The sequence below is a fragment of the Cebus imitator genome, unplaced genomic scaffold (assembly GCF_001604975.1).
Source record: "Cebus imitator isolate Cc_AM_T3 unplaced genomic scaffold, Cebus_imitator-1.0 Scaffold715, whole genome shotgun sequence".
Taxonomy (NCBI): domain Eukaryota; kingdom Metazoa; phylum Chordata; class Mammalia; order Primates; family Cebidae; genus Cebus; species Cebus imitator.
Window position 1 is genome coordinate 1 of NW_016108030.1, and position 12,337 is coordinate 12,337.

Here is a 12,337-nt window from a genome sequence, read left to right on the forward strand (position 1 = left end):
GGGCTTGGACAATTCGCTTTACTCCTGTAGATTCTGGGAAGTCATCTAATCAGGGAGGGGAAATATATATATATTTATATACAACACTGACACATTCATAAAAATGCCTGTATATATCCCCTGAGCTATATTTTCAAATGACTGTGGTTTTGTTATCTTGTTTAGCTGTATGTTCACATCATACAAGGAAAAAAATAAATACAGAGCTTGGAGCTCGTGATAAGAATATTCCAGAAAAACTCTTTTCCCCTCTGGCTGTCTGAGGACTGACCACCATCCTGAACGACACGGTAACTGTTCAAGCTGGAAAGTTCATGACCAACCAACTACATCAGAGAAAACAAATGGTCATTGATGTCCTTCACCCCGGGAAGGCAACACTACCTAACACAGAAATTCGGGAAAAAGTAGCCACTGTGTACAAGACCACACCAGACGTCATCTTTGTATTTGAATTCAGAACTCATTTTGATGGTGGCAAGACAACTGGCTTTGGCATAATTTATGATTCCTTGGACTGTGCAAACGAAAACGAACACAAACGTAGATTTACAAGACATGGCCTATGTAAGAAGAAAAAGAGCTCAAGAAAGCAATGAAAGGAACGCAAGAACGGCATGAGGAAAGTCAGGCGGGCTGCAAAGGCCAGTGTTAGTGCTGGCAAAAAGCCCAAGGAGTAAAGATGCCGCAATGATGTTATCTGAGGCCGTTATGGATTTTTTTTTATGAGAAGATTAGTAAGCTAAAAACGTTCCTATGGAAAAAAAGAATGTTCTAGAAACTAAAACAGATAAACATAAAATATAAGGCAGTTATATAACAAAGTTATCCCCACCAATGGAATCTATTTATATTCTGAAAATGTAAGATTCCACTTGTTACACACATTCCTAGCATAGTACTAGAGATACCAATCTATACAGAATGAGTCTCCTGAAGGCAAGAAGAGTCTTCGTGTTAATAGCAAGCCATAAAATCATGTAAATGCACTATCCTCTGCCTGAAGCCACAGAATAATAAGTGTTATTTGTGATCAAGAAAGGTAGATTGAGTGAGAAGTGAAATGACTACAAGTGCACGAGACAGGCAAAGGGTCATTACAACAACTCAGTTTAGTTTATTATTAGTATCATCCTGCTTCTGGAATTTGCCTGACACTACTCAAAATAACAGGGTTGTAATCCCATAGTGTACCAAAAAGGTGGTATTCTTAGCCACAACATAGGAATGTTTGTGTAAAAATGAAATGGAGACCTTGCAGATGTTGAGGATTATAAGGCTGCATCTGCAAAATAATGACAGAAATAGTTTTCATGTGGTTAAAAAAGAAAAGTCTCCTAAGAGTTTACAGAACATATCCACACAGAACCTGCCTCTAGGGGCCAGCCTTGCCCTGGGTGGTTTATCAAGAAGAACACAGTTAGATGTCAGAATATCTGAATCTGAACCCAGGCTCAGCCACTTATTAGCTATTTGATCAAGGGCTCACTTATCCCATTCTCAAAGACAGTGGAAACAACACCACACTACGCACATCTCTCCTACAGGAAAGACGCACTGGAAGTGGTAATTTACTGGTGTTACCTTCCCCCTGCACTGTGACCGCAGGAATCTTGTCTAACTGAGCTCATATGCCCATTGCCTAGCAGTGCCTGAAAAACAGTAAGCACTCGGCAACTGTAATGGGCTGATGAGCCATTTAAAGAATATCAACCCACCAACCTAACAGAAATATAGTCATTAAATTGAAAATACTCTACCAAGGTAAGTTTATCACCACCAATGTTTGGATGAAGACCTAAAAATCATGTTTATCTTAACTGTGAATGACTTAATTCTCAAAAGAATAATATTTTAGATGATATAACCAGGATCAAAAATGTGGTCTGAAATGAAGAGCTAGTACCAATAAGATGAAAATTAATACAAACTACCATAAAGTCCTATATTCACATTTGAATAATACATGCAAGCAAAAGATGAGGAAGTATGGCTTAGGAATAGTTTGTATTTTAAAAGTCTAGGAAGGTTTTCATTACCTTACCTGAAGATGACATATCAAAACACCCATTTTAAGATTAAGCTGAATTGGGCCAGATGCAGTGGCTCACGCCTGTAATCCCAGCACTTGGGGAGGCTGAGGTGGGCAGATCACGAGGTTAGGAGATCGAGACCATCCTGGCTAACACAGTGAAACCCATCTCTACTAGAAATACAAAAAATTAGCCAGGCATTGTGGCACATGCCTATAGTCCCAGCTACTTGGGAGACTGAGGCAGGAAAATTGCTTGAACCTGGGAGGCGGAGGTTGCAGTGAGCCGAGATCACACCACTGCACTCCAGCCTGGGCGACAGAGCAAGGCTCCATCTCAAAAATAAAAAAGATTAAGCTGAATTAATACAAGAACATTATTCAGACAAAGGGCTATGAGAAACACAATGGTATGAAGGAGCAGAGATTCCAAAATGGTAACAGTCAAATACTGACTCGCAAGGACAAGACAAAGTAAATTCCAGTGCCAGAAATCACACAGGCTCACATACACAAAACAGGGCCTAAGTTTCAGGTGATCTAGAAAAACAAAGAAAAAGAAGATGTACTCGCTTATTTTCAACATTCTTTAAAATAGGCAAAGAGAAAAACCAACCTTTTTATTTCGGTTTTGTTCTCTTCTAGCAGGTTTTATTCTCAAACGTAATATTTTGGAAAAATTGTACATAAAACCAGAATATAGAAAGATATTTCCTAATTCCTTAAAAAAATACAGGTTTCATGAAATGACTGCTTATGTCTTATCTATGTATTGTAATTCACGTTGGTTGCCCCTGCCCAGAATGCCTTTTGGAACAACTGGTATCTTCACAATGCCACCTCTACACGGGTCCTCTCACTAAAAGCCGAGGATTTTTTTCTAACTTCTTCCCCATGGAGCAGCTGACATGTGACAGTTCACAATGCCAACACCATCTCTGCACTTTTAAACACAAATAAGCTCTCCTGTCTCTAAAATACCACACCACCACTATTTCTTCTATAATATTTATGACATTCCACTTGGTAACTGAATTATCTGCATGTAAGTTTCATCTCTTGTACCAGATTATAATGTTTTGGTGAACCAAAAACTGTCTTATCCTGGTAGATCCCACAACAGGTGTACTTCAAACGAGAAAGGATGAGAAAAGAAATGGGGAAGGGAAGTAGAAGAGGGGAAGAAATAGAAGGTCCAGCAACAGCAATTGCAGAGCTACATGGGGTGGAAGTAGGGAGTCAAATGTGGGTCTGTTTTTGGCTTCGAACGTTCCAAAACCATTCAAAGAGATCTGAAATGTCCCCTGGGATTCTTGGGAATTCAGCCTTAGGTTACTATGAATTCAAAATAAGAAACATCAACTTTAACTACCAAGAAGGTCTAACCCTCCTTCTTGGTTAGGAAAGGATAAAGAATTGCGGAAATGACAAAGATTTTAGAGAGCGGCCCTATACCTTTATCCATAAGAAAAACAGACATTTTCAAAAGTCCTAAAATAGGTGGTAAAACCAAATAAATGAATTATTATACTAAGTGTAAGACTACATCGATGGATTTTGCTTAAATCTTTGAAACAGCTAGGGGAAAAAAGTTTCTTAAATTTTGCTGTGATTCTTCTTCTCTGAATTAAAATCATCTCTCATATCTGAATCTAAGTGCCATGTTTTCTGCTAACACATAAACACTTACCATCCTCCTCAGGCAACTCCTCTGGACTAAGTTCTACCAATTCAAAGCCATGTTTGATGCACCATTCTTGAGCTTTTTGTCGGTTTACACCTAAAATAATAAGCAATAGAATCTTCATAAGTAAAAAGAAAATAAAACGTGACTACTCCTGCAATATTCTCCACAAATCTCAATGTGTTTCCCTTAATGTCGATGCTATTCTAAAGGCATCTAAAATAATAAAATGATTTCTCAGCCCTGAAGTATCACTCTTTAAAGAAAAAAAGTAAATATTACAAGATTCCAAAGAAAAATAGCTGAAAATACTTTCATAAAGCAATAAAGTCACATGGAATGTACTGTCCTAAGTTAAGGAAACAGATGTACTCTGTCTACCAAGGAATGGCAAATGCATGTACCAACTACTATCCCAACCATATGCCTTACCATCTTCTGACACTCTATCACAGACCAAGATCATCACCTCAGGTAACCATGCTTCTGCCAGTGGAAGCCATGAGGAGACACTATCAAGACCTGATTTCTAGAGGGAACAAAAAATATACACAAAAACAGAAAAGAGACAGTAAGATAAAATGTAGGGGGGCTGGAAAATGAATGCAATAATTTATTATTCAAGTCTTCATAGAAAACAAAGTCTTACTTGTGTGCTGTCAAAGTAAACCACAAATGCTTGGACAGATTCTGCAATCTCTGCAGTAACAAGAAATTTGTTTGGTACCACACATAGATTGATGTCCGCTGAATAGTATTTATTATCAATGGTCCAGGGATAGAATCTCACAGCATCATTGGAAGTCACTTCCACAGTAAGATCTTCTGTTCCAAGGATATCTAAAAATAAATGACAAAATTATCGATGTATATTGGTTTTGTAAAGTGCTGGTACTTTTGCTGTTTCCTTTTATGTGAGGATTTCAAAGGACCCTGCATTTCTTAGCTTTAATCCTATCTTCTCTGATCATCTGATTATAAAAGTTATGGTGATATAATTTAAGTCATTGACTTTTTCTCTTTAAGAACACAAAAATCATTGTGAACTAGGTTAGACAGCAGTAGAGGAAAAAAGTCATAACCAAATATCCAGAAAAAAAGCAAGTAGAAGACAAAGAATGACAACAGTATTAATTGTACTGCTTAAGTACTTCATGGGATGTAGATTGTAACGATCTTCCAGAGTTTGTAACTATTTTGTACTTATTGCAAACTAAAAGGAAGATAGGATTAAGGCTAAATCATTATTAAAATAGAAGAGCTAAATATATTTCTTATACTGAATGCTTACACATTAATGCAGCTAAGGAAATAAAAGAATGGATACTGATATATGACCCCAATTCTATTTATATTCAGCCCTGCTCACATTCTTTGAAAGCCAACCCAAATTCTTTTTTGATCAAGACAATTCTGGTAAATTTTAAATGTGTAATAGCCAAGCAAATTACCGTAAATATTCTAGATTATAACTAAATCTTTCAGAAATCTATGTGTAGCATATATACACTAGGAAATTCTCATAGTATGAGACAAATCAATGATGAACAACTAAATAGAGACATGGTTATGTAGCCATGGAAGCATTTTGCTTCCATTATGTTATATAATATTTACAACTGAAAGAGAAATTAGAAGTTGTTCTAACCTAAACTCCCATCTCTCACACCCATAACCACAACCTTTACTTTATACAAACGTGGAAAATGAGCTTACAGAAGTAAAATGACATGCCATTCATTGACTTATCAGAAGACTACAAAGAAAAACAGTCACAAACTCCTCATCAATGCAACCTAAGATGAACGTATAATGAAATGTGCCTCAAACTCATAATTAGCAAGACACTGAAAACTAGAAATTAAATTTTAAATCCCAGAGCTAACATTATATGTTTGAAAAGCTGCCATCATTTTTGCTCAACATAAAGATAATGGGGAAATTATTTAGTCCAAAAGACTGCTAGGAATTACGTATAAAGTATGTGTGTATACACACATGCATTCTTCATTAGTAAAGTTTCATCACGTGGTTAAGAGGAACTAATCTTCTGAAAAATGAAAGGCTGGCCTTTTTTTAACAAAAAAATAAATAAAGCTTTATCTTTGATATAAAACATATCATGAAAGTAACTTAAAAATTTTTTTCACCAAAAACAGAATTGTTACTCTTAAATTAATAGAACCTCTATGTCAATATTTGAAAATCTGAGTGTATCCCATCTCTTTAAGAAATCAGCAGGTCTTTCTACTTAATTTCTACCTGAAGTCATAATCTTTTACAGTACTTAGTGTCAGTCAGTTCCACAGCAACCAGCTGCTAAGTCCCTTATGGAACATTAAGTCAATTTCAGGTGGGAAATAGGAGAAACAGGTAAGTTATTAAAATCAAAGACATTGTTTTTATGTAAATGTTTCACAGAAAAACAAAAACTATCAGGCCGGGCGAGGTGGCTCATGCCTGTAATCCCAGCACTTTGGGAGGCTGAGGCGGGTGGATCACGAGATCAAGAGATGGAGACCATCCTGGCCAACGTGGTGAAACGCCGTCTCTACTAAAAATACAAAAAATTAGCCGGGCGTGGTCGTGCGTGCCGGTAGTCCCAGCTACTTGGGAGGCTGAGGCGGGAGAACTGCTTGAAACCGGAAGTTGCAGTGAGCCTGGATCGTGCCACTGCACTACAGCCTGGCGACAGAGTGAGACTCTGCCACAAAAAAAAAAAAAAAAAAAAAAAAAAAAGAAAAAGAAAAAGACAAAAACTAGATTAAAGTCTACATTGCATTCAAATCTAACACTCCAAACTTCAAGAAGGTGGCATAGCAACACGTGGCTGTGTTTCTAAGAGCTCAATACTGGCACAACTAATACACATGCCACAATATGCTGGTAAATACACATAGAAAGAAAGTAAACCAAGGAGAAAAGCAAAAAAAAGTATGAACTAATTTTTTAACGGTAAATTTCATTCACAGGTAATTTTTAAAAATAGCAAAATGAGTATTTTTCAAAGGAGGGAAACACAAAGAATAAAATACAGTAATGAATTCGCCTGTTGCTAAGGGGCAAAGTACAAAGGCAGGGGGACTAATATTCCTATCGTTGCTACAGTCGGTTCTTGATATTTCCTAAATTGGTTGTTAAAAACTGGAATAAAAAAAACTGGGGTTATGCTTTCTTTGCTCTTCAACATGAGAAATAAAAAATCAATTAAAATGGCATCACTAACTGCAATTTAAAATTACTAACTGCAATTTAAAATATTTAGATCCATTAATGATGGCTCATTTTATTAATGTTAAGAACACAAAAGAACATACCAATGTTTGTTACTCGAAGTGCTTACAATTTCAATTTTATACTTTCATTTTCAAATGATTAAGATACTTATTTAACACAGATGAAGTTTTTCCTTCTCTTTTCTCCAAACCTAGATAGGAATGGAACCATTAAGTTGGGAATATAAATTTCACATTTCAGTGTTTCAGGAGCTAGTGGGCTTTGGTTTTTGTTTTATTCTCTGTGCTGCCTAAAACAAGTTGATAGCTCAATTTACTTATCAGGTTTTTTTTTTTTGGTAACATTTTATGTGTAATCAGATGCTTTCTTCAAGGTTATATATGGACTTTATTATCACATCTGTGCCATCTTACAACTAAGGATAGAACAGTGAAGACTGTTTCATTCCAACTCTTATGATCGATATCATAATGTAGAGTTTAATTTAAAAAATATAAATGTCTACACTGAATATAGCTTTCTTCCCTCATGTTTTCTATTTGATTTTCAAATGCTTAACAAGTTTATTTTTTTCAAATTAAAACAAAATCATTCAAATTGTGTACATGGCTAAAGGTTTCTGGAGATCAGCTAATATAATTCACTCATTTTACAGATAAGAAAACTGAGGCCCAGGAAAAAAAGAAGCCACTTGCCTAATAGGAGCAGAGGCTAAAACTGGATTCAAGTCACCAACATTCTTTTCTACTACACGGTGATGTACAATGGATCCCACTTGAGTCTCTAGTAGTCACAAGCCAAAACTAACCTATGGACCTAAAGTATGCTCTGTCCTTTTAGGAACACCAAAAATAATAGCCAGAATGAGGGCGCAACTATATATGGATCTGTAGCACAATTAACCCAACAGAAAGCTGTCTATGGCATTTAGGTATTTCTATGTCAAAAATGAGTCAAGTGATCTTGAGGGGGGTGTGTGTGTGTGTGTGTGTGTGTGTGTGTGTGTGTTTTGCCAGACTTCCTAGAAAAATGTGCAGTGGGCTCACTCCTTTGTCCTTCACTAAATTATCATGTTGTAGGCTCCGATATGCACAAAGAAAATCAAGAGCAGCTTTCCCCTCCTCCTGGTGGATGTCAGCCTGTCTCATCCACAGTGTTGGCAGCCACCTGGTGGGGCTAAAATACATCATTTTTTAAGAGACAAACACTAGGTGATTACTTGCCAGGTCTGTTAATATAAACTTCATTTCACAGCCTAAAATAGTTAATTTGCTTTTACAATGGAAGTTAGATGCCAATCCAGTTCTAGTTGCAAGCATAAACCTTTCTTTCAGTGTTAAGTGCAAGCATAAACCTCTAATCCTATTTGAGAAACTTTTTACAAAGCTATCAATTCTCCAATAACTCCCATTTACTTTCTCACATCCTTGGTCAACTTATTTTCCCTATAATCCAATATGGTAAATTACAGAAAAGAAAGATTCAAGAGCTTTGAAGGAAGTTATGTGCCAAGACAACATTTCAGTTCAGTAATCCAACATCTTCCTCTTTTTATTCAGCTTTCTACTGTTCCCTGTCTATCCTAATAATGATCCTTCCCTCAGAGAAAGTACAAATGTGGTAAGAAATCAAATGAAAGAAAAGAGGCAGCTAGCTTTCTATGGTTCAGAAATCAGTAAGAAGTGATACTCTTTTTAGCATGAATTAGAAACCAAATTGAAGTTCAAGGTGAATTCCCCCAACACCACAATATCTCTTCTCCTACACACACAAACACACACACACACACACTTTTATATATAAACATGCACACACATAACCCTTACCTTATGCCCTCAACTATCCACCTCAGCCAAAAATGACAAATGCTTTCTAAACTAGGCATGTTGATAATGTTGTGGATTTTTTGTCTCCTTCAGTAGGATAGTTAAGTACACTTTTAATATCAGTAGTACTAATGTGCACTTAACCAATCATGACATTCTTTGTGAAGCAAAGTTGTCCAGTGGTTAAATCATGTTTTCTATGCCTTGAGGGAAGTGACACCTGCCACCTCAAATTAAGATGATCCCTCTGGACACCAGCACTCTTCTTAAAATGCAAAGTTGGTTTTATTCTTTCTCATAAACTGAAAGTGCCTTTACAGCCAGGTGTCATAACCTCTCACCCCAGATGTGAGTGTCTTTCATGGGATCCACTCTTCTGGAGGCCCAATGGTCTTCTTTCTTCCCTTTGTGAAAGCAGTTACTAATGAGAAGGGAGAAGGGCATGGAGAAGACAGACAGCACAGACCTGGGGTCGGACAGGCCTGCGTTTGCCATGCTGGCTCTCGCAAGGCCGTGCGCAGATTAACCTCTCTGTGTCTCATTTCCTCACCTGCAAATGGGGATGAGAACACACCTCAAAAGGCTTAAATGAATTAAATGAAATTATGTCGAAGAAAGCACTGGGCACAGAGTAGGCCCTTAGTAAATGTTCATTTGCTTCTTCCCAACTCACTTTTTTTTCACATTTGTGACAGCACTCCTGACTAGACGTACGTGAGAGATGCACTGAGGATATTAAGAAACGTTACACTTAGGAAATAACCATCTCCTTTAAGCTGCTCTGGCCTTGCCCTTCTACTCCAGACCACCCCCTAAAATAAACTTGAAATTTTTCTTTTCCACTGCTAAGGCATATGCTGAGACAGAAGAGAAGGCAATTAGGAAAATTATAGGAGGCAGAAGAGTCTGACGTCAGCTGAAAGGAAAAGTAGCCATTATGAAAGAAAAAAAAAAACAAGTAAAATGTGACTTGGGAAAAATACAAAACCTAGAGTTTTCATTAACCAGAATAGCAAAAGAGACTTTTAAAAAATATATTAGATTCATACTGTTGCAACCAATTACAATTTCTTAGCCACAACTTCATGAGACTGTCACACAAGGTGGGTGCTGCTGTGAAATATTTTGTAGCAGTTGTGAAGAGGTTAGTCCCTAAATACTGAAAGTAGATTATACTGCTCCAGTGGAAAGGGCCTTTAGTGTGGTAGTATTTAAAGGTTAAAACTGCGCAACATTAGAGTTGGGACTTTACAGACAAGTGTCAGGAAACTCATATCTGAGATTCTGTGTAATTATACCCCAGACTCCTGATGCAAGTACATGAAGGATTTGTTGCAGTCTGTATGGCAGGTCAGTCGATGGTGTACTATTTATTGACTTGCTGAGGAAAGAGTAATTGGATTGAGTTAAAGCAACACACTGCTTTAACAATAGTACAGAGATTCTGGGTTGCTTACAACACTTAATCACCTCTCCCTGATACGCCCCTTTTCTCTGCTTAAACTTAAAATTCCCATTTCCACATGCTTTTAAGCTTTCTATATCACAGCGGAAACATTTTAAAGCTGAAGCAGAGGAAATCCAACCCAGTTCTCCTCTTTTTCCTCAAGTTTACTTTCTCCCATTAGTCATCTGGAATTGGTCACCACAGCTTCATCTTAAAATAATTGGGGCAAGTGGGGGGCAGGGGAGGGAATGGTGTCTGCTTGCCTTTAGAAGACCTTACAATGCAGTCAGAGACAAACACACACAAGAACATATAAGAAGCCATCAGGAAAGGGAGGAAGAACATGGAAAAGGGTTTTACAAAGATCAACCAGGAAACATCAGCCTAAGTTTTATGGGCTGCATGCAAAGACCACTTTGTCAATCCTAGTGGCACAGCTGATGGACAATTCTTACCCATATTTTAGAGGTGTTGGACACTTCCCTGAATTCCATTACCAGTTCTAAATACACTCCTAAAGCAGTGGTTCTCTATGAGGATGTGATTCTCCCCAACCTTGCCAAGGGTACATAGGTCAACATCTGGGGACATTTTTGGTCATCACAACAGTGAGTAGAGGTCAAAAATACTGCTGAACATCCATCCTACAATGCACAAGACACCCCCACAAGACAAGAAATTATCTGGCCCAAAAGATCAACAGTGCCAAAGCTGAGGTAATCTAAAGCAAAGAAACCTTGTGGAATTTACTTAGCTGTATTCATGAAAACAAAATAAAACTTCTGGAATGCAAAATTGGTTTTATTCTTTCTTGAGGAGCTGAAATTAGTCATTACAGCCAGGCATCACAATCTTCTAACCCAGATAAAAAAATATCTTCTATTTATATCTAATAAAATCCATCTCTCATAAAGTCTATCTCAAGTGTGTTCTTTGATTATTAACTGTAAAAATTATTTGGCAATTATCCTTAGAAGCTTTGAAAATAATCTATGAATGGTAGATTTCTAGAAGAATTCATAAGCCTAAACAGGACAATTACGAGATAAAAATAATTTTCTGGCTGGGCACGGTAGCTCACGCATGTAATCCCAGCACTCTGGGAGACCGAGGAGCGCAGATCACAAGGTCAGGAGTTTGAGACCAACCTGGCCAACATAGCAAAGCCTTATCTCTACTAAAAATACAAAAATTAGCCAGGCATGGTGGCACACGCTTGTAGTCCCAACTGCTCGGGAAGCTGAGGCAGGAGACTCACTTGAACCTGGGAGGCGGAGGATGTGGTGAGCTGAGATTACACCATTGCACTCCAGCCCGTGCAACAGAGTTAAGACTCCGTCTCAAAAAAAAATTCATATTCAAGCAGTAATTTCTCATAAACAAATCAGCATCAAGTAATAAAACCTTACAAGAAATGTCAATTTTTCATAAACAAATAAGCATCAACTAATAAAATCTTACAAGAAATGCTCAGGATGCCAACATCTGCAGTAGATGCCAATTGTCTAAAAAAAAAAAAAAGAGAAACATGTTTGAGATGAGATGAAATTTCCAAAACACAGTAAGTTTAATGAATAATGAAGAACATTCATTCTGTAGCCCCTGCACTCAAATACTGAAAATAAGCTTGATCCATTAGAAAATGTCAGAAACCTAACAGATCCAATGTCCCAGCATCCAAAAGGTCCCTCTAAAAGGGTAAAATCATTATTGGGCAACAGATGGTCACGAATCATGGAAAACAAAACACTAATAAATAAGGCATTACTGAAAGTAAAAACTGTGTTTCAAGACACCACCAGGAAAACCAAACCCAAGCCACAAAATAGAAGAAAATGTTTGCAAATTATATGTCAAAAAGCGACTTGTAAGCAGAATATGTAAAGAACTTTTTCATTAATAAGAAGACAAAAAAAAAAAATTAAAAGCGGGAAGAAAAGGGCCAGGCATGGTGGCTCACACCTATAATCCCAGCACTCTGAGAGGCTGAAGTGGGCAGATTGCATGAGTCTAGGAATCCAAGATCAGGCTGCCCAACATGGCGAAACCCCATCTCTATCAAAATACAAAAAATTAGCCAGGCAGGGTGGCACACACCTGTCATGCCAGCT

The 12,337-nt window shown here is 37.4% G+C and overlaps 1 protein-coding gene across 1 annotated transcript in view; it reads right to left on the reverse strand.

The window, feature by feature from the left end:
* Window positions 1-3: 3 nt before the first annotated feature.
* Window positions 4-12,337, reverse strand: part of LOC108296468 (alpha- and gamma-adaptin-binding protein p34-like) — a gene marked incomplete at its 3' end in the record, with an annotated part of 22,388 nt that continues 10,054 nt past the window's right edge. The window contains exons 2-5 of the mRNA XM_017518932.1: window positions 4,366-4,556; window positions 4,149-4,245; window positions 3,723-3,812; window positions 4-45 (exon numbers count right to left, since the gene is read on the reverse strand). Coding sequence (XP_017374421.1) covers window positions 4-45; window positions 3,723-3,812; window positions 4,149-4,245; window positions 4,366-4,556 — 420 coding nt within the window. The remainder of the gene's footprint in view (window positions 46-3,722; window positions 3,813-4,148; window positions 4,246-4,365; window positions 4,557-12,337) is intronic.